At 42.5% G+C, this 22,896-nt stretch overlaps 1 protein-coding gene across 3 annotated transcripts in view; it reads right to left on the bottom strand.

Moving 5' to 3' along the window:
• Positions 1-22,896, bottom strand: part of DNM3 (dynamin 3) — a 168,008-nt gene that overhangs the window by 20,187 nt on the left and 124,925 nt on the right. For all 3 annotated transcript variants that reach the window (XM_054286143.1, XM_054286142.1, XM_054286141.1), the window contains one exon: positions 1,974-2,138. In XM_054286143.1, coding sequence (XP_054142118.1) covers positions 1,974-2,138 — 165 coding nt within the window. The remainder of the gene's footprint in view (positions 1-1,973; positions 2,139-22,896) is intronic.

A 22,896-nucleotide genomic window follows, 5' to 3' on the forward strand; every position in this document is an offset into this window, starting at 1 on the left:
AGTGGAAAGGAAGTTCTAAGAAAACTTGGGAGGTTGCAATTGTCATGGAAACAAATTCCTTGGGATCGATTTGTTTCCAGAGTTTTGGAGGCAACATGATGGGGGCAGCAGAAAATACAGAATATGTTGATTAAGGGGGAGGGAAAGTGTTTTCACTTAACTCCTGGTGGATGGGTTGGACTTCTGAATACTCCAAGGAACACACACAACTTCACAGGATCCACCTTCAATCACAGCTCCACTCCTTTCCAGATCTTTGCACAATCTTTTGGCAGGGCTCAGCACTCTTGATTCAACCACTTTCTCTTTTCAATAGCCCTGATTTTTAAAAATTGCTATTTTACCTATTGTTTTCAATATGGTATTTTACTGCCTATGCTGTACAGAAAGAAATTCATTAATGCTTCTATGTCACTTTTCACAGTTCTTTAAAATGTTTGGATTCTTTGCCACAAATTTAAACCCTAGGATGGAGGTGTAAGCCTCAGCTCACTAGGAAGCCCAAAAGCAGCTTGGGATGATGAGGTCAGCTGAAAGCTTGGTGATATTTTAAGTGTGTGGTTTCTGTGTGCCAGCCTGGCAGGCTTTATCAGTGTCACCAACAGCTGATGAGACTGAAAGCACAAAATCTCACAGCAATCTACTTCTGAGAGAGAAGCACACACTTCAGAGACCCCTAAACAATTCCAGATGAGGAGGTGAGTGGCAGAAAATTTAATGTAAGCTTTCAAAAGCAACTGCTCACTGAGCTCTGCTGTTTATGAAATGAAAGCTAAACCCCAGCCTTTCCAAGGGCACTGGAGATAGGCTAAATCAAAGCAGTGAGCTGCTAGCAGTGATCTGGAAAGAGCAGTGAGGACACACACTCAACTTCTGAAGTCTAGAGCAGGGCTGATTTCCAGAACAAAAAGGCTGTTCCATTGTTCCCATGTTTTTTTGTAAAAACTCACCCATGACTAGAGCATTACTTACATTCTGACTCCCCTAAACCTGAAGAAGTTTAATGAAAAATCTCTTCCCTCATGCAAAAATTCTGTTTGTATTAAATGTACAAGGAAATCCCACTGAAATTTCCTGTCCAACCACCTAACTCTTAAGTGCAACACGAATTCCACAGGGCTAATGAAATCCATCAGATGAAGGCTAGAGGTGGCTCTGAGTCAAGAGTAAATGCTACCTTCTAATCACATTTGCCTCCCAGCATATTGCACTGCTAAAGGCTGACTGGTTTGATGAGCTCTCAGAGCTAGCAGGGGCTCTGGGTCCCATCAGTAATTTGTATGGCAGCAGTGGCACTAATATTAAAGCTCAGTTTTCAACAAGGTCCATTCAGAACTCTGCCAGGATGTGAAGGCTGAGCTCCCACTGCAGTGGAAAAACAATGGTATCTCAAAGCTGGTTTTAACCAAATAATCTTCAGATCTAAGAAAGACACACACAATAAATCAACCAACCACATCTGCTTATCTAAACAACAGTGTCCAAAGCTGCCAGATTTATTCCTTGGAAATGGTAACCTGAAAATATAAAGAAACCCAAACAAAATAAGAAGTGCTTTATGAACCCTGACAAAGGCCAGCAGATGGAAAATCAAGGAAGGACAACTCTGCTCTACTGCTCTCACAGGCTGCCCACACCAAGCTCCCAGTTCCTCTTCCTGTTATATCAAAAGCAAGACATCTAATAAAAACCAAAACAAAAGCATCCCCACCTTGATTTACCTTTAAATAATAACTAATGTTCTGGTTAAGATGTAAATGAATTCTTTAGGATTTTGGGATAAGCACTCAAGGCAGCGTGCCACCCTTTGAGAAGGCTGCAGAACTTCAAGTACTATGGAATATTGGAATATTTTGTCCATGAGTGTAACATTAATTCTTCTCTTTAGTAGCTGCTGTGTTCCAGAGGGGTGTTTGAGAGTGAGAGATCTGACAGACACATTGAGCTGATTTAGAACTCTGGTTGCTACTTACATTATTGATCATGAGGTGCATGATTGTTTTCGGGATCAGATCTCGGATACATTTGTTAATAATGGACATGTAGGAGTCCACAAGATTTCGAATTGTCTCCACCTGTCTTTCCAGCTGGGGATCCATTGAAAAATTATCTGCTTGGCCATTTTCTTCAGTTTCAGTCTAAAAAGGAGAAAAAAAAAAGTCTTTCAGATTGAAGTAAACTTGAAACATATTGGGGGAAAAACCCCTGGACTTACACTGTATAATCCAGCAACATAACTCATACAAAGACTATCCACAGGTTAAAATATGAAGTCTTGGCTTGTTTAACATTAGTGTTCAGCATCAGGAAATTTGGACCTTTAAAGTTTAATGCCAAATGAGACCTTTTGCACAAAGCACATGTATGTATTTCCACACAAATTTGTAGTTTTATGTTAAAGAAAGTTTTTGGACAAAGATACACAGTGGTAAATGACACACCAAGAAATTATTTCAGATCACTTACTGCAATACTTATTATCAAATCTTTTACCATTCACATTCAGGCAGCTGGACCCATGCAAGAAAGCAGCACCATAAGTCTGGATTTTTAATTTTACCCTTCTGTGGGTAAAACCCACCTTTGCTATTTGAAGCTGACTTATTTGTGACAAATTTTGCAGTTGAGTCTCCAACTTGTTAGATGTGAATAGCACCTATATAGACAGAGGGATTATAAAAGATAACAGCAAAAGCATCATTGCTTCCAGTGCTCAAGGCTGGGTTATATATTTGTAGTCTCTTTTTCACTGGATAGAAAAAAAACCTTCTTTGTATGCAAACAACTGACCTAATTAAATACCAGCAACTTTAACTGGAAGCTAAAAGGCCTACACTTTGCCTCAGTCTGGCCTGTATAAATATAGGAAAACCTAAAAGAAAAATAGTAACCTTTTGGTGAAAATCAAACTGCTGTCTGAGGCTTGCAGTTGCCAAAAGAATGGAATTTCTACCCAGAGAGTACAAAGAACAACACTCCCCAAACTCTGATATCAAACTTCTCCCTGAAAACAATTGCCAGAGCATGAATAGCACAAACTGTAAAATCTAAATCTGAGTACCTGAGTACCTGAGTATGCTTCTGTGGGTACCCAGAAGCATAAAATCATAGAAGCACAAAGTGCTTTTGGTTTTGACTTCAGCCAAAGTGCTCCAGCCTTGCAGCTCATGTTGTTCCAAGCCCCCTTGCAGGCAGGGACACCTCCCACCACAGCAGTGCCCCATCCAGCCTGGCCTTGGACATCAGGAACACAAAGGAACGGAAAGCACTTGCAAAAACTGAAGAAGCCAACCAGGAGAATGAGCTGTGTATCAGCCAGAGCCCTGCCAGCACAGCTCCATTTACAACAGAGCTTTTAGCTAAAACTGGCACATGGCTGGTGCTTTAAACATTTCTGGAGCAGCTGAGATCAGTATCAAACCCACCAGTGAAAGGCCATTAGTGCTAAAAATGCAAACATGTCACCAAAGAGGCTTCTCCCTGCAGGAAACTGGGCCAAGAAGGGATTCCTGGTTTCATGTCCTGGTGCAGGCTCTGCTTCTGCTCACACAGCATTGCCAGGTAGAGCACTTGGAACCTTTTCAGCTACAGCTTGGTCAGTCCAGGCTAAATGAAATGGAATGTTTGTGATGTGTTACGTTCTAGTTTTGTTAAGAAATAAGACCCAATGTACCATTTAGAAACAAAACTGAGTGTTTGCAAAAGAACTTTCAAAAGTGTGGGTGAATTACTGGAAAAGCAGCTGATCTTTGAAAACAATTAGCTGTGCTTCCTAAAAATGCTGTGACTGTGGAGGACACTGAAAGGGCTCTTGATGAAAACACGGTTTTCAATGCTGTAACATTGGTAGACACCACCTTAAAAACCTTAATCTTTTTGTTAATAAACTGCATGTAGCCAAAAGTCACAATGCAAAGACTATTTTCCTTAGCCTCTGTGTCTAAAGAAAAACTAAAGGTAATGTTCCCTGTGAAATACCAAAGAAATAAAAAAATCATACATCTCTCATATATCTGCACATTTTAGCCAAGTAACTACAGACCAAAATGCCCCCTTCCCTGTTTCCCTATATTTGGCATCTATTCTCTTTCTTTTCTTCTTTGCTGTCTATATAAAGTGCAGTTTGTTCATGTATTTTTTTTCCTTTTATTTTTTTTACTCTTTAAATTACAGATTGCAATAAGATTCCTAACTGGCTAAGCAGCAAAGTGACAGATGTTTATCATTATCCTCATCAAGAGAATGTAAAGTAAAAATAGTAATTTGTCTCTGATCTTTCAGGCAAAGGGTAATAGTCTCTTGTTTGAAACTGTAACAGAGCTGACTTCATACTGTTGATTTATTTTCTCTGAAATCAAAAAAGATCAATCTTTCATGACTTTACAGTAATTTATTATGAAAGCTTCTGGCCATAGTATTCCTAATGATTTGATGTCTCAACTGAAGGCTTTTCATGCCAGAAACCATCTTGTTTGCATGGCATCATGCAGATGGAAATCTGCTTCCAGCAGGTCTCTGTGCCCTCCAGGACCCCTCCAAGCATTAGAAACCTTTCTCTGCTCAGCTGCCTCAGCTCTGTGCCAACAGCAGCAGCCAGAAATGAGGGTGCCTGGCAAGGCTGGGCATCCCAGGTGACAGAGATGCCACCCCCAGGCCGTTGTTTCACAGCAGCTCTTGTCTCTGTGAGCCTCACAGTGACCCCACCTTCAGTGCAGGGCACCCCTCAGCCCCTGTCCCTGTTTCTTACAGCATGGCTCCTGCAGGGAAAGCCTGCTCAGGGAATAAACCCAAAGCAGAGCACAGAACAAACCCTGCCAGTCTCTGCCCACTGCCCCACTGCCACCAGGCTGAGCAGGAAGGGAGAACAAACAAGGTGCAAACAGCGTTCCATGCCTCCTTTCCCAGCCAAGGCAGCCCAGTCCTTTCAGCTCCTCATCCCCAAGCCAGAGCTCACAGCCAGAGTTCCAACAGCAAGTGTTAAGTGACAGCACATGAATCTGGACTAGGTTTTTAGTCAGTTGACTCTTGCTTAATGCTGCTATTAATTGTTGACAGGAATGGAATATTGCTACTTCAAAGGAATGCAAGCACAATTATTTTAGGGAGTTCTGCAAACCTCCAACAAAGAAAGCTAAGGAAGAAGCTAGAGTGCTAAAAAACAGGTAAAGGAAATGAATTCATCTGGGAAAACTCTAAAGCAGAGTATGTGATGGAAACACACCAAGGCTACAAAGAAGCAACAGGTGAAAAAACCACAGATGAGGAGAAGGTAAGGTGGGAGCCAGGGGGTGTTTCCATGTACCCTTCCACACACCCCCCAGACATCCTTTCCTTCTGCTCACTGCACTTTAGACTGAAATATTGATCCCTTGCACCCTGCTGTGGTCTCACCTGTGTGAAGCTGCTCTGTGATCCCTGCAGGAGAAGGTGCTACTGAAACCCAAGGTCCAGCTCTGCTGCTCTCCAACCTCCCTGCATCACACACCTTCTGTACTGGGAATGTGCTAAGGATTAACTCATGTGCCCTACAAGAGCAGACCAAAAACTGCCTGTGAAATCCAAACCACTGAAGTTTGTGGGAATTATACTGCTGGCTGCAGTGGGAAGAGGATTTCATAATTTCTACCAGAGAAGTTATCGATCTTCTGAAGATTGTGTGCTCTCTGCTGCAAGAGGAATGATTTAGTGTGGTACTGGGGGTGCTGTGCAATCCAAAACAAAGGAGTAATACCTTAGGATATTAGGGTAATTTTTCTGATTGTAGAAATTATAAGCAAGTTCAAGAACGTCCCAAGGAAACTTAATGAAAAGTGATTCCTTTTGAAATTCACAGCAAAAGTGGGTAACACACTGAAAACAGTCCTGAGCTGGCCACACAGAGAGAGCAATACTTCTAATTTCCATGATTTCATTACATTCAGTGCAGCTGCCAGCATATTTAAGAATGTCTTGTATAACATTCCTGATGTCAGTTCCAAGAAGGAGCATTTGTCTGGCATTTTCATTAGAGAAGTGTATCAACCAATTTTCTGTAATCAAAAAGGCATTCTATTAACAGTGACCAGGAGGAAGCAGACTGGAAGGTGACTGACTCAAGGGTAAAAATCAGAGCAGCAGCAAAGCAATGCTCTGTGCAGTACAAAATATGTCCATGGCTGCAGTAAGAAATTGCTCATTTCAAAGCTGCTTCCAGCTCTTTCATTTACAGTTCCAAGTTCACAACAGCAACAACCACCTGAGAATTAATTATTCCAGCCAGATTGCATTTATGTTTTAATTCACAGCTGCTGAAAATACATATAAAATCCATTTTATATATCCCTGTCCAAGTAAGTTTTTTCTTTAATGCACCAACACTCAGCACACTGCAGTTGTTCTAACCCCCCCCTTCTTTTCCCTAAATCTTTACAATTGATTCTCTCTTCATTGCAGTTAGATGCTGGATATATAATTTAGCTAAGATCCTCTCAGCTGTACATAGTGTGCCTTTTGCCAGAGGACTGCTGAAACCACATGATGGCTTCACACAGTGAGGTTTTCTTACTGGAAGGAACCACAAGTAAATGACAATACATTACTTTTGTGTATTTACAACAAAGCAAGCAGCAGAAAAAGAACACTTCCCAGGCAGCTTGGAAGCTGTCCTTTTCCTTCACAGAGGGTGACTCTGCCACTCTCTTCCATGCTTTCAGCATGTCCTGACTTTGTACTGCTGTTCCCTTTACTGAGCCACCCACAGGCTGCCCCTTTCAGCTGCTATGCCTTCATTAGCAGCCTGGAGCTGCTCTGAGCAGAGGTTGTGATCTGGCTTTCCCTCACACACAGCATCTCTCTCACTTCATAACCTCCACAAGAATGATACACCCTACTGCAGCTTGCTTCACAAGTGTTTCACTCCCTGGATTAGCTTAAATAATCATTTATTCCTGTTGTTGTCTGTGGCTACAGACATTGCCCAGGACAGACCATGAGCTAAATCCTCCTGCTGAATGCACACACTGCTCCCCAGTATCTCCATGGCTTCAACCATCCCAAACATTCCCAATCTGGCAGGCTCTCTCCCTGGAGAGGAGAAGCTGATTTGGAACTGTGACACTGGGAGAAATGTTGTATTACCTGAACTCCAAGAAATCTGGATTTACTTTCATCTCACAGGTTAATAACTGTGGCAAACCAATCCAACCTCCTTTTGGAGCAGGGATTCAGATCTTACAGGTATTGACACAGATATCACACACAATCTTTCTGCCACAATCTCAAGTGACATTTTCATTACTGGAAGTGTGCTCTCCCTGCAGTTCATACTTGGATACTCATTGCCATAGAAAAGCCATCAATGGCTCACTGGCAAAGTGGAGAACTGTACCAAGGGGACTTTCTATGGAGTGTGGTTTATAATGTGCTTATTAAATGCTCAGGATGATGGGTCATAGCCTGGGTTTGTTACAGGTACAGATGAGAAGAAACTGGAAGGGAATGTGAACAAGTTGGATGACAGGACTGGAGTTCACAATCACCTAGAGAAACAGGTTCAAAATCTAGATGAGTTCATTCTGGATAGAAAGTATTTGATTTCACAGATTCTCCTGAGTTGGAAGGGACCCACAAGGATCATCCAACTCCTGGCCCTGCACAGGACACCCCAAGAACCCCACCATGGGGTTCCTTAGGCAGGAATAAATCATTTAGATGTGAGAAAGGAGCAGTTCAGCAGAAAAGGAGCTGTGTCCACAGTGCAACAGAAACACAGCACGAGTCAATAACATCTTGCTGCTATAAAATCATGACAAGAATTGTGCATCCAGTGCTGCTTATCACACCACCAGAAATTTAAGGAACATTTTGAGAGTGTTCACATGAAGCCATTGAAGATGGTTCAGGGCTCTGTAAAGTATTACCTGAAGGGAAAAGGTAAGATTAAATTGGGACTGATGAGTTTAAAAGAAATCCCTTGGGGAAAGGTCGAGATGAGCATCTTTGCAGCCAGCAAAAGATGTCAAACAAATATTTGGAAAGTGTTTTATGGTAAGAACAGTGAAGCACAGAAATAGATGGATTAGGAGAGTTGCAAATCTCTTCCAAGGATTGGAGTAGCATCTCTCAGAAAAGACCTAGATAGAGAGACTTTAGGCAACCTCTCACATCCCTTCTATCCAGCAGGTGCTACTGGGTGCAAAGAGGTGTGAAATTACCCACAACACTGCAACAAGAAAAGGGATTTCTGAAAAGGCAAAAAAAAAAAATTAAATTACAGTATCTCCTACTTTTTGTTCTATGCAAAAATCAAGTAAAAAATAAAACCTTGCTGTGAATTGCTTTCTCTCCTCAAAAATCTGCACTCCAATTTCACCATTTGCTGCCATGTACGTCTCTCACACAAAGGACTTTTACATAACCCTCCCTCCACTGCAAGTTTTGACTGGGGGCCAACAGCTGCCTCATGCCTTTCAGAACAGACTGCTGGACAAGCAAAAGCAGAAAGAGGCTGGCATAAGGAAAACAGCACCTTTGTTTATAAAACAAATACTACTGTGGAATTTGCAAACTTTTCAGTCAAAGAATTTCCTTGTCATAACAACACATGAAGTGCCCCATATTTATAAGAGCACATTAGAAAAAAAATCTAGGATATGAGGTACTATTGGCAGGGTGTTTGCTATTATTTCAGTGTAGAAGGATGTCAGTGGGTATTGGGAAGTCACAAACATGGTGAGTTACTCTGGAATTCATCATGATGAGGATGACTCAAAGTGCAACGATTGGCCCAGATGATGTTCAGGCTGAAATTTATTGTGGATTTGTTACCAAATGCATGAAACACATTCCCAGAGCCAGCAGCCTGATCCAGCAGTGGCCATTAGTGAGGGGAACAGGATCATGTGCTGTGGAAGGAGGCAATCAGTGGGTGGAGGCATCAGCCGGACATGGCAGGATTAAAGGATTAAAGCTACTGGCTGTGGAATGCAGTCCCCTAAGAACCAAAACAAACACAAATCCCAGAGTTTCTACCAAAGAGGATGAAAACAGAAAGCAAGAAAATTGGTCATCCACGAGGCTGATCAGGGAAGTATTAACAGGAAGACTGAAATCACACCTTGCCTCTCTTCTCTGGTATTTACCTCCCTTAGCAGTAACCATGCAAGAGAGGGTCACTAACAGAATTCTCCTTATTCCAGCAACAAGGCTCAGCTGAAGGATTCCTTTAGGAACAGGGAATTTTCTTATTCTCAAGGTTAAAATGGGGCAAGTAAGTGCTCAGTGCACAGACGGGGACTGAGTGAAATACCTTGGCTGAGATGACAAGTTTAAAGTGCAGCTTACAACTTCACGTGTCTGTGTCTAAGGGCTGCACTTTTTTCACCAAATTTGATCATTTCAGTGGTAGGTACCCAGAATAATTAATTAAAATCATAATTCTGATTGAAATTAATCCCTTACTGAACTCCTATTCTGTGGTCCCTCCTCATTTGTTCCAGTTGAGGTGGTAACTTCTGGGTACTCAGCAGCCTGGTTGAAGTAAGTGTGACTAGAGGAGGAGGAGGAAGAGAAGAAGGAGGAGGAAGAGGAGGAGGAGGAGGGGAGGAGGGCAGCAGATCCCTGTGCATGCTGAGAGGGATGGGCTCAGAGGGGCCTTGCAGTGGGGGAGCTCTGTACAGCATCCAGTGCTGGGCTCTATAAATTCCAGCCTTGTCTTTTACTTTTACTTGATCTAATGCAATGTGTCCCCTGTAACTCTGCTCTTTTCCATAATTAATGGTTTCTAGGAAAATATTCTGAAATTCTGCCCTGATAAGCACCTAGACAAACTCGATGTTTCCTCTCTGAGACACAAAAGAGGAGGTTAAGCTGTTTTCACCCCCACATCCCTGGAGCCATGAGAAGTACCAGATCTGTCTCTGCTGGGCCAGACTAAGCCCTGGCTCACCACAAGCTCAGTGCAGCACCGACAAATGATCTCCATAGTAAATGATGCAAATAAGAAATGTCAGCATGTTCCAAAATTCCTCACTTAATCTTATTGCCAGTTGTATAGTCTGGATAATCAGTAAATAAATCCCTCTAACTTTGCTCAAATCCTTAGGGGCTGAATACACAGAGAGCACTTTCTAATTCATTCTCATTAACCTTCCCAGCTCTAAACAAAGCAATTTCCTACTTCTCTTAGTGTCTGAATTTTCCACTGGCCTCTGCAACACCTGATTTAGCAGCAATGATTTCTCACTTGTGATTTCTCTTTTGAGCTGGCATTGTTCTTTTTCCTCACACATATGCTTGCTGGAATAGCACGAATCAGCAAGATTTAAAACCTCCCATTCTTAAGTTTGAAGCCCCTGAAGGGAAATTGCAGTTGTGATGCCAAGGAACACAGTCGTACGTTATTTGACTTTTCCTCGGCCAGGCTGACAGCAGAGGGGGAGCAAGGGAGGAAGGAAAGGGGAAGGGAGAGGAAGATGGCATTTTAATAGCACCCTCACTGCTTTCACACAGTTGGATCTCTGTGCTCTGCAGCAGCACCATTTCCTTTCCCTTTGCCTCACTTTCAGCCAGCACTGCTCAGCCAGCCTCCATGGGAAGGGTTCTCAACCTTGTTTTCCCAGCATGGACCACATCACAGTGCAGAAATCTGTCTTGTGGACAACCCCCTGGCCCACCTTTTACCCCCAATTTTGACAGCCCATTACCAACTCAAGCCTTGCAGGGACCCCCCCACCCACACCCCAGATGTGACTGTATGGGCCAACATTCCTGCCAGGACAAGATGGATTATCTCTCCAGCTCTTGGCCCAATTCTCAGAGTCTCTGCAGTACCCACAGAAAATGACTATCTGAAAAAAAAAAAAAATAGTAAGAAAAAGGAATGTATTTCATCTAATTTATTAAGTGGACACACAAGAACCAGCAGCATCTTGTGTTGACAAATCTGCCTTTCCCAGATGTGAATCATATCTCAAGCATAGCTTGGCCAGAGTCCTCATCAAAACATTTCATTGGATAATTCAGGTCCTAAGATTCAAAGCTCTCATCCACATCAGTGAGTGTTCCATAAGCTCTCAGTCAGGCAGAGTGACAGTGGGCTACAAATCCTGGCAGGAACTCCTACCTCAGCAGAGCATCAATGATCACCATGTCCATAGTCTCCATTTAAGTTCCCCTTTAAAGCTGCAAACAAAAATGGGACCTGCAGCATTGCTGTAGCAAAAAAGCCTCAAAACAGAGCAGAGGAGGAATTTGAAAACACTGAGCACTTAACTGAAATGTAAGAAATACTTCTAAACAAAAGAAAATCATCTATGGAGGAGCATTTTGGATTCATGCCACAAAAACAGACATTGAACATTCTTGGGTAAAATTGTTTTCAGGGAAAGAAATGAGTTGTGAGCAACTATGCTGTACATACATTAATGACATGGCTTCCATTTTGTATAACTATGACAAACCCCTTCTATGTATTCTATAAAAGCAGTAGAAAATGAAAGAATTTCTTTTTCCTCCTAAAAATAAATTTTATTTAAGAGAAGGTGAGATTTTGGTAAGTTAACGCACATGTCTGTAAACAACAAACATAAACACTTCATGTTATAAGCCCACATTCCCTTTGGCACAAACCACAATGAAACTATAAAGTTTAAAGCTTAAACCACTCTGACCTCCTCTCTGTGGGGAAGGAAAAGGACATCAGTGATTAGGACTGTGACCATATGGAGTTTACCTTTGCAGTTAAAATTACCTGGCTTTGCTGTTGCCACAAACAACCCTAACTTGGCACTTCAGTTGGTTATTTCTGCAATTTAACTTTTAAAAAGTTAAATTATCTATTCTGGTGTTTTCAGTTCAAAAGGATTTATTGGTTTTCCCCTTTTTGTCACTGATCAGCAGCAAAAGGTCAAATCAAGACTCAAGGAAACCCTGTCCTGGTGGCAGCACAATGAGGAGCAGCAGCTCTCACACACAATCCTGAGGATTACAACTGCTTTTGTCAAGAAAAGAAAAAACTTCCCCTCCCATTAGGGCTCTCCCTCCCTGCTCCAGGGTTTGTGCCTGGTGAGTAAAGCTGGGGGGAAGAGCCCTGGTTTAATGGATCATCCCAAGCACTGAATGTCTCACACTGGAGCTCCAGACAGGAAATTTCCCTCTTCTTCCCCTATGCTTCTAAAGGTTTTCTGCAATGAAATTACAGGGAGACAGCAATATCCAGGGGCAGGCATGTAATTTATCCCATGGCCTTCTGGCTTGGAGGTGAGACTATTCCTAACTGAGCCAAAGTGACACATACATAATATGCTTTCAAGGTTTTAGAGAGCTCTGTCATGATTTGAAAACACTAAGTCTTTGTGGTACAAACCACAGGGCAGGAAAGAGCTGGGGCTCCCTTTTTACTGCTAATTTTAGCCAATGAATTGTTTATAATCTCCTGCAAAATACATAAAGCCTTATTCTGCCTTAAGCTAAGAGAGAACAGCCTTTCAAAACTGCTTCTTAATTATAGTGTTCCCCTGCTAGATGGGATGGAGGCAGGTTCCAAAATTGTGTTAGAGTAGATGAAGTGATAAAATGAGGATGGGTGAGCTATTTTTAAACATGCTCAAAGACTTTGAGGTCAAAATCCCTGAATTTATAGCCTTATGGCTGTATTAAAAGTCATGGACCATTAAGACTTTTGTGGCAGGACTGGAGTATCATTTCATTTGAGACACCTCTGCCTTCAGAGCCCTGTGTTCCCTCCCTCTCTGCCAAGCTGGGGGGCCTGGGGAGCCCCCTTGGAGCACAGGTTATTTCCCTGCTGTAGGCAGGCTTTGGGGACATAAAGGGGATGAGACACTTCCAGCCCAGCACATTCCCTCCTCCTCCTTTTTCCCAAGACATTGCAAGTGAGAGCCTTGCCTTTCCAGATGGCCAGGAAGTGAGTGGCTTACAGAGGGCTGCAGGAATCTCAGGCAAAAACACATAATTGCTCCTTACTCTGCCCAGTCTGGAAACCCAAACCAGCCCCAGCCTGCTGCTGTTTGCTCAGCACAGTTGTGTTTCCCATCTGAAGAGGGCAGCTGGGCACCTGCTGCTGCCCAGGAACACTCAGGTTTAGCAGCAGCCATCCTGTCCTCTCCTACACAGCTTCTTCCCCAGCACAGGAAAAGGGACCAGAACAAGTCCTAAAATACATTTTTGAGTGTTTGGAAAATCCAGAGTTGTACCAAAATCATTGTTGTGTTTGTGGGAATAAACCATGCACAGGCATCACCTGGGAAGGACTGGCCCTGCCTCTGTCCCCATCAGTAAAAGCTGTCACCTGCTGTACACACTTTGGTTTCTTTCAGCAATGATCAATATACACAATTTCTTTTTCATAGGGAAAAGGCCACACAGTGAGAAGAAACCCAGCTGAAAGACTTTCCCTGCCTCATAAATTGAAGTGGGAATAACTCTCAGCCCCTTTTCCCCATGCACATTCTGCATTACCTTTAGGTGTATCTTACTCTAGAGGCCAAACAAGTAGCAGCAAAGGCTTTAGGGCTCTGAGGACACTGCAAAATTACTGGCACCATTTGCATTGGTCATTTTCTAACTGAGGTGAGGATTTATGGGAAGCCACTGCACAGAGAGGAGCTGCTACTTTGGAAAAGACCAGATGTAGGTTAGAAACATAGAGTTTGTTGTCTTCACAACAAACTCTAATGCTGTTTTCAGGTGAGGGGATTTGTTTGTCCAATTTTGCAGTTGCATTTACCTGAGCATCATTTAAACCTGTAATTTTGTTCCATTTGGATTTCAACGCAGTGATGCACAACATAAAATACTAAAGAACTGTAGATGGCCCAAGTAAAAGCAAAACCTAGTCAAAACAAAACTCAAATCCTTTTATTGATTGCATATGGATTTATAAAGCCATAAAACCATGGAACAAGCACAAAACAAAAGCCTTGTAAAAAAAGGTTCAGTACAAAAAAAGCCAAGTGAGCTGAAAAAACCATCCAGTGTTGTTGGTTCTGTTAGGAATTAATGGACACTCATGTTTCAGTCCAAAGGAGTCACTGGAATGGGTTGTGCATTTCATCCACCAGAAGATCACAATTATTATCATGAGAGGGTCTCCCACTTGGAGCAATGCTGGATGGATCCATGTTCCTACCTGGACATTCTGCACACATTTAATATTTTTGCAAATTCATGGTATTAGTCCATCCTGTAAGTATTAAAGTCGAATTCCTTCACAACTTCCCTGTGTCAGTCTGAAATCTCTACCATTACAGGAGAATGTGGGTGAGTTCAGGGACACTTTCCCTCCTTGGGGTCACGAGCTGTCATTTCTGGATGGATGCAACCCCTTTACTTCCAAAATTGCTCCTTTCAGGAATTGGGCCTGATCCATCCCCAGCCACAGTCTCCAACAATCTCCTTCCCAGTACCCACTGGGTTTACTTAGGATTACAACTGAGTCCTTACATTTGTGGAGTGGCAAAACCAATTTGAATGCTTTTCCTACAGGTGTCCTTCACAAGTTTGATTTTCAGGCACAAAGAATTCCTTAACTCCTCACTGCAGCACAAATCATCCTCCAGCTCCATCCTGCACTCCTGCATCCCACTCTGCTCCCAACAAAACCCCTGCCAGAATTCCCACTGAGTTTAATAGTTCTGTCCTATTCCCCCAACTCCTAACTGAGGTTAATTTATTTTCTCCAAATATAAACAGAAACCAGCAGGTAAAAAAGTTTTGTCTAATGTGGCACTAAGGCTGTGGAATTTACTCCCATGTGAGAATGGCACAATAAAGTCATTTGTTTAAAAGTAAATTGAAAACATTCCAGTCTTCTCAGGCTTACAACTATTAACTTTGGTTTCTGCACAGCACTGTAGAATGTCTGGCATCAAAGACACTTTGTACATTGCACTGAACTTGCACTGGACACTGTTAGTGGACCATTAATCACAGCAAACAAAGATCCCATGCAAACACAAAAATTACTGATTTTTCCCATGTTCAGCATGGCCTAGCAAAGGTTAACACCACAGCTGCTGGATACTGCACATTTTGAGGCGTGGAGTGTTGACAAGGCATCTGAGAACGTGCAGATTTTCCAACTAATAATTACGTATTCCACATGAAACAATTCTTATTTGTGCCTAATGCTGTCTAGAATGAGACAGACACCTACCTCAGCATGAACTAGCACACCTTCAATTCAGGTGCCTACAAAAGCATGTCCCTCTTTCCCCCACACACAGATAGGATGTGGGAGTGCAAGGGCACGGGGTAGTGGCAAGAAAATGGAGAGGATGTGATCCAAGGTTCACAGGAAGCACTGCTGGAGGAAGGGAGGGCTTATGGAAACAGGCACTGAGATCAACTTGCCTGAGGGAATGTGGAAGAGGAATGGGAACTGAACCAGAGGAAAATGAAAGAATCTGAAAACAAAAACTACTCAGTGGCCAGAGAAGCAGCAAAGGAAGCACAGGAGAAAGACCATGGTCTGAAATCACAGGCTGTGTTTCAGGGTGCAGTTCACTGATATGGCAAAGGAGAAAATGCTGTGGCACAGGAGTGTGAATTACTGGCACTCACAGGCAGCTTTCTGTCACCCAGAGCAAGGCAGGGGAAAGCCTGAGCCATCTGCCTTGAAGCTTCCTAGCTGAGAGGATGATTTTCATTGGGCTCCTCAGACCACACTGTCACAGACAAAATTCTTGCACCAGCTTTCTCAGGTGAAAGAAACCTTACTGCAAAATCATCATTCTCTCCTAACCAGGGCAGGAGATGTGAATGGAAACAGTGAAGGAATAAATTGCTACCTTCAGAAAAAAAAAACCAAAAACAAACTAAAACCCACACCAAAAAACCACCACCGCCAAAACCTCAAAAACCCAAAAAAACAACACAACCAATCCCTGCCCCAAAAAACCCAAAAAAACACTCCAAAAAATCCCAAACCAAACAAGAAACCTCAGCCATCAGCTCCCAGTAAGGCAGCAGCTCCTGCTGCTGCCATGGATTGGGTGCAGGATCACAGCATGAAGTTATCAGCATGGTACTCAACAAAATGAGAAGAAAATTGATGCAAGTACAGGCTTGTTAGTGAAGCCATGACTATATTCAAGGCTTTTAAACATACTTCTAAAGAGCTTAGACCTTAAATAAAATTTTAAAAAAAGAAAAATAAAAATGGCAGAGCATGCCAAATTCAGTAAGTTAACTGATTTTGCTGACTAAAGAAAACTTGACAGATCTTTGGTTCAGCAATGGGATACCCTTAGGAGACTGGCAAACAAGCTTATAAAGATGATTATTAATGAAAGAATAGTGTAGTACAACAACTCTGTAACAGATAAATAAGTTATAATGTGGAAAGAAAAACTAGCAGCCTTGAAGGATTTGTTTAATGTGGAAAGAAGAACGAGCAGCCTTGAAGGATTTAATCATCAAAGGGTTGAATGGATGGGTCTTACTGAAATAAAATAGCATAAACTTGCCAGTTAAATTTGATTCTGCCCATTAGACAGGATTGTGAGGTAGTGTCAACACAATGGGAGACTGAACAGTGTCCTGGAAGACAAGGATAACTTCAAGGATTGGGAAAACAGAAACAGGATCAAATCATAGCTGTATGCTGACAGACCAATGACAGCTGCTGCACGGGACAGGGAGCTCAGCAGCTGGCAATGAAAATGGAAGGGAGAGCCCAGGCACAGCCAAGTGAGCATCAGATGATTCCAAGACACTGCTTTGATGTGCCATGAAGGAGCACACGTGCTGGTGGTCTCTGTTCTGAGCAGTGTTGTAGGAGTAACACTGTTTTGTAAGGACTGGGCACTGATGGAGAAAGCCACGAGATTCCAGGTGACAGATGACACTTCTCCTGCTCCCAGGGCTGCTGCACTATTTCCTTAGGAGCCAAATGAAGCTGCATGTTGAGAACAAGAGTATTTTATTTTCATTGCATTGAAATTGCTTTTCAGGCTCCCCTGGGCAGAGCAGTGCAGCCTCTGAGAGCCCTGGACAGTTCAACTGGAACATCTCTGCATCTTTTATGAACTATCTGGCCCTCTCCCTTCCTCCCCCAGGAGATCCTTGGCCATGTCCCAAACCATACTCCCCTGCCTTCTGCAGCAGCTCTCAGGATAAACTGGGGAGCACCTAAGGGAGGAGAGAGGGAAGGGGTTTGAGAGTGCTCTCCAAAACCCCCCATGCACTCACTGATCACCCAAAGCTGTTTCTGCTGCTGAGTGGCCTTTGGAGAAGACTTCTCTTAGGCTATTGGGCAAGGAGATTGTTGTTTGAGCACTTTCTTCATGTGGCTGGAGAAGCAGTGCATGTTCCACAGGTGTGTGCAGAGCAATGTGGAGCCTGGTCAGACCAGAGTGAAACAGCAGTAAAACAACTCCTGCCTTTTGAAGCAGGATTTTCCCATTGCTGTCTCCAAACTGGAGGATCAGTCCTCTGAGTTTTCACCTTTTGGGAGAAGAGCAGGCAGGTGAAAAGGCAGGTGAAGAGGTGACTACAGACCTTGATGCTCCCATGGGCTGCTGGTTACAGTTTCCATGTAATGGAGGAGGGAAGGAAAAACTTGATCCAAGACCCTAAAATTGACATTTAAAGTGATGAAAGCAAGTCGGATTGGACTATCAGTATTAAGGACACTTGAGACAGTGACCATGTCAGAGACTGATCTCATCTAACAGAAGATTGCTTTAGATTTATTGGAGGATCAAATGACACACTTGAGAATCTGCTACTCCAGCTAAAACTCCATATCCATCTCATGAAAAGTTTTGGGGTGTTTATCAGAAGGGGAATAGTAGAAAGGGGTGAGAGAGAGGTGAATTCCTTAAAATATAATTTGTTTTTTGACTACCTTTCATAAGAAAAAAACAAAAAAGAATTCATCTTAAATTACAGGCATACAGACAAGCTTTCTCAGCCCCAGAAATTCATCCTACATGTTGATTAATGATCAAACTACTAGAGCTTTAGCATGAAAAATGGGCTAGGCTTCAGCTGAAGATTGCCTGTAGCTAATGATGCAGTGGAATGAACATTTTCATTCCAGCTAAACCATTCCTGTTCCTGTAAAAATAAAGAAATCCAATCTTGGGTTATGAAAAAGACTTGTTGAATTCTGCATATTTCTTGGGTTAAAATAATTCCCTGCATCTTAACAGATCTGTAAATGCAGAGTATTACCTGTGAAGTCAGACACCCATATGATTACACACATGTACACCCAGAGTTTAAATACTGAGGTGAGGTCAGAAAGAGAAGCTGGTAAGCATAGCCTAGAATTTCACACCTATGGGCACATTACTGGCTTAGCAGATTTAACACAGCTCCTGTCTCAGGCTCAAAAATGTAAAATGTAATAAAAAAGCCCCACAAGGAAGTGCAGTGGGCTGCACAGCATCTGCCTGCAGGGAAGGCTGACACAGGCACGGCTTGCCCAGAGATCTCCTTGTGGTTCAGCCCTGGCGCCATCAGTTGGGCTTGAACTCAAAAGCTGTGGAGGGAGGTCATTAAAAGTGATTCTGCACCACTGAAAGAGGCTGGGAAAGGATTCAGGCATATGCAAGGGAAGGGATGTGTCTCTCCAGCTCTGGTGATTTCCATTATGGAAACACAGCACTTTACAGCTTTTAACCTTTATGCCGCTGAAGTCAACTATCAACGTTCTTTACAATTTTGTTTTCATTTCAGCACATGAAATGCAAACTCCAGTTTGGGTAATGTCAACAGCACATTCTCCCTTAAACCACAAGGAAGGTGCAGAGTTGAAAAAGCAGCACAAGGCAGAAAGCTGAGAAGTGGAATCACACACACACAGAGTGATCCCACCAGCATGTTGGCCAGCCAGAACAGTGATTTTCAACACTATGGAACTCAGAGGGAGTGTGAGGGGAAGCCAGGAGGTTCAAACCATCCTGCTGGCTGCAGGGACAACTATTAAAAAAAATTAAGAGGAAAGTCAGACCCCAGAAAGAGGACAAGACACTGTGTTCCAACTCTAACCAGCTGAAGGAAAGTTTATATAAAAACAATCACTTCGTTAGTGACTCATAAGGAAAGAATCCCCAAGCTTTCTTCAGGGAAACCCCAGTAAATAACATGTCTAAAAACACATGAAGATGGTGCTGTCTGTTCTGTTACAATATTCAGTCCACATGATAAAACCTTTGGCAGAAGAACAACCTACTGAGCACAGATCCTTTTGGGAAACCCAAAACCCAGCAAGAACTGCTGTGGCTGCTTGCTAAGGCTGCCTCATATTCCAGCTCTTGTGTGACATGTCTAATCCAAACTGGGGGAAAGTGGGGGCAAAAAGGCTTTTTGTAACAGCTCCTCTGTTGACTACATGCAGGTGCACTCTCAAGATACATAAATGCCTGGATTTCAATGCATTCTGCAGGTTTCAAACTAAATGTTATGGGTTCAAATATCCTGCCACAGCACGTCCAAAGACACAGAGTGGAAAGGTCACTGCATCTCTCTCTGGAGCATCTTATGAGACATACAGCAGGCTGGGCAAAGAATAGACCAAAGAAGGGATGGATAAACTTTGTATACTTTGCAATGTAGAACTACTTTGGCTATGAAGATATTTTTTACTTTTATTTTCTTTCTTCTCTCTCTCTTTTATTTTTTTTAATTAGCACAACATTTTGGAAGAATGCATTTTTAAGCACATCTTCCAGCAAGAGACTTTAAACTCAATAAATTTGTAAAAATATGAGAAATCACAGTGGTTTCCCAACAAATGACCAGATCTGAACACTGTGATGTCTGAACTTGGACTGAGTGGGAAATTCCAGGTAGGAATATTAACAGAAACATTCTGTGTCAAGCAGAGATTATGTTCTGTAGCAAAATACTTAGTGCTTGAAGATATCCAAGAGGACTGAGTGGGAACCTGGGAGCAACTCCTTGGACATTTTATCTCACTCTCTGATGAGTTTTTAGTCTCCATGTGAATGTGGACATGTTATTTTGTACTGGAAAGCTCCCCTGCCCAAAGTTATACCTTTACAACTAGAAAAGAGCATGTTTTAGTTTATTCTCAGCTGCTGTAGAGCCATAGCAGACTCCAGAAACTTTCCAGGATATAGCCAGAAAATTGTCAAGAAAATAATAGAAGGTTGAAAGCATTGAATAGTCATTCCCAAGGGGCTGAGAAGTTACCATAGAAAAGAGTGTTTTTACCCAAATGCTCAGCAACAAAAGCAGCAGCATCACCAATATTTGAATGTAATTTTCCATTGTGAGTTGGAGGTTGAATTTGGAAGGAATGGGGCATTTGTGACAATTTTCAGGTATTTGTGACCATAGCTTAATATTCTTCTCCTTATGATGAAACATGTTTTATAAAAAGCTATGAACCATCATTCTACAGGCCACCAATACTGAAGAAGCATGAGCAGCTGCAAATAAGAAATAAAGAACTCTTTAAAAAGGGAGCATCTTTTAGGTCAAGTAAATCATTCCAACATCTCAAATGGAAGATTCAACTAAAAGGAGCATAGACAGGAAGACTTTGCCTGAAAAAACCCCAAGCAATGCATGGGAGAGGAACAGGTCACACTGAGAGCCTCACTAGAGAAAAGACGTGTATTTAAGTATTCCATTGGAGATCTGAGTTCCTTTGCTTTGCTGCTCAAAGACAATTACCTGAGAACCTGGCACTTCCAGGGATCCACTGGCAATGAAGAGAGAGTAAAGCAGTTCACAGTCAGAGATCCAGACTTGGAAGGAATAATCAATGATTATTCTAAACACAAACTCCCAAAAATGCAATTCCCCAGTAGGAACCCATCAGAAAAGAGCAGAATTCTGATGGGAAGATGTTGATGGTTCCATACACTAAACGAAGCCCATCCAGTGTGCCTGAACAAAGACATTAACCAGGGTCTTGAAAAATAGACAGACACTCAGTCTTGGGTACATAGAAGGAGGGAGAACTTCATTGCATGCCCACATCTAGGATACTTCACAAGGATTATTGGTGTTTTATCACTTGAACAACTGACCCAACACATGCTTTTGAGCCCTTTTCATACTCTAAGCTGAGTGGTTCCACCATGTAAGGATGGACACTCGAATCAACAAGTGTCAAATTTCAGAGAAGAATTGAAGAGTGTCTGAGAAATAATCACAACAGGAGGATTAATCCCCTTTATATTTAAAAGACAAGAAGAAAGAAATCCCTGCATACTCAGAAGATGTTGGAGTGAGGTATTTTTAAAGAACAAATGTCCTTTGCTAGGCAGACCAGTGCCAAACAGGTAGTGCGCCCCAAACCCCTGTTTCTGAAGCACTCTAGTGCTAGTGACAAACCTTTAACAAACAACACTGTCCTGCAATAATTCATTGATTCTCTCATGCCATTCTTGGACTGCCAGGAACAATGTTCTTACTCTCAGTTTGTAAAATGGGATCCTGATCTGCAACTGCAACTTCTAGACAAATAGTATCTATTCCCAATATTAAAACCAGCTGCTGGAAAGGCATCATGCTGAGGCTTACAAAAGAAACTGCACAAAGAAGAGGGAGCTCAAGAAAATAAATGGGACATGGGGCAGAAATCACAGCCCCAGTGAGACAAAGACAGGATTGGTTCTACGAAAGGAGAACTTTATTTTAGCAGAACTCTAATCAGATGCAAAAATCACTGGAAAAACCCAAACAGTCCCCAAAGTTATGCAACACTAAGGACAACAGTCCCACTCACAACAGGTGGAATTCTCACTCTCTGGAAGTGATGCCATTCACTTCCCCATGCTCATCTTCCAGCCTGACCATGGCCCAGCCTGGCTGAAATGAAACCATTTCTGAGCCCACACATTCACCCACCACATTAAGAGGTATTTTCTGCAGAGCAGCGTATAACTAAGAGGGAACTGATATTTTCAAACTAAAAAGACAACTGAAGGTGAGGTTTCCTAAAGCAAGAGCCTTGATTTGCACCACACCAAGGGCAACCCAGGTGGTGTTAAGGACTGCAGACAATGCTGCATTTTGGTCTCAGCAGAGAGACCACCACGTGTGTCAAAGCCCTCAGTGGAGAACAGCAGGAAACTCTGCCCACAGAGCTCCTTGGTGCACAGAGCTGACATGAGCACATATCTGGAGTGTTTGCAGCCACACCTAGAGGCACAGGTGATCTGAAAGAGAAGCTGAGCTTTTTGGGGATGCCTGCCCTGTATGCAGCTGCAAAAGTGGATAAAAGTTAAGCTAAAAAGAGCTAAGGTCAGTCCTTAGGAGAGCTAAGCACAGTCTCACGCTACTACTGAGACTTTGCTGTCTGAATCAGCCAGATAACCTTTAATAACTATAATTTAGAAATCTGGTACAGCAGTTATTTCCAGGCCATGATCATGAACAGCTCCATATTTGTACACAGTGCCAGCCCAACACAGCCAGGGACAGCTGGCCTGTGACTGCAAAGGCTTCTGTTCACCACAAGAAGGTTCCTGCTTCTACTGGAAGAGTATCTAGAACTGAAAATCAAGCAGTATTAAACCAAACTACAACTGAACATGAAATCACACTGCACAGGACTGATTTTTGTCATGGACTTTATCTTCCATTCTCTGGGTTAATTTCTTTACTTGATTTCCATAAATGCCCTTAGGTTTGCTGCCACCCAGTTTAGAAACCCCAGCTGTTGAACAGGTCAAGATAATATTGTGCAGCAAATGGAACCAGAAAGTTTGAGTATCTGCTGCTAAGGGATCTGAGGGGGGCCTGACACTGCGTGTTACTGCTCTTGGTAATTTTGTACCCATCCACCAATGAGCTTCTACCTAACTCAACAATGTGACCTGTTACCTGAACTCAGGAGCACATACAATGGTAAATAATTCTCTACTTTAATTATAAATAACTTGCTCATAGAAGAGGAAGAGCAGAGGTTGAGTT

Source organism: Melozone crissalis, unplaced genomic scaffold, assembly GCF_028551555.1.
Source record: "Melozone crissalis strain CALT ecotype California unplaced genomic scaffold, PUWL_Pcris_2 ptg000045l_1, whole genome shotgun sequence".
Classification (NCBI taxonomy): Eukaryota; Metazoa; Chordata; class Aves; order Passeriformes; family Passerellidae; genus Melozone; species Melozone crissalis.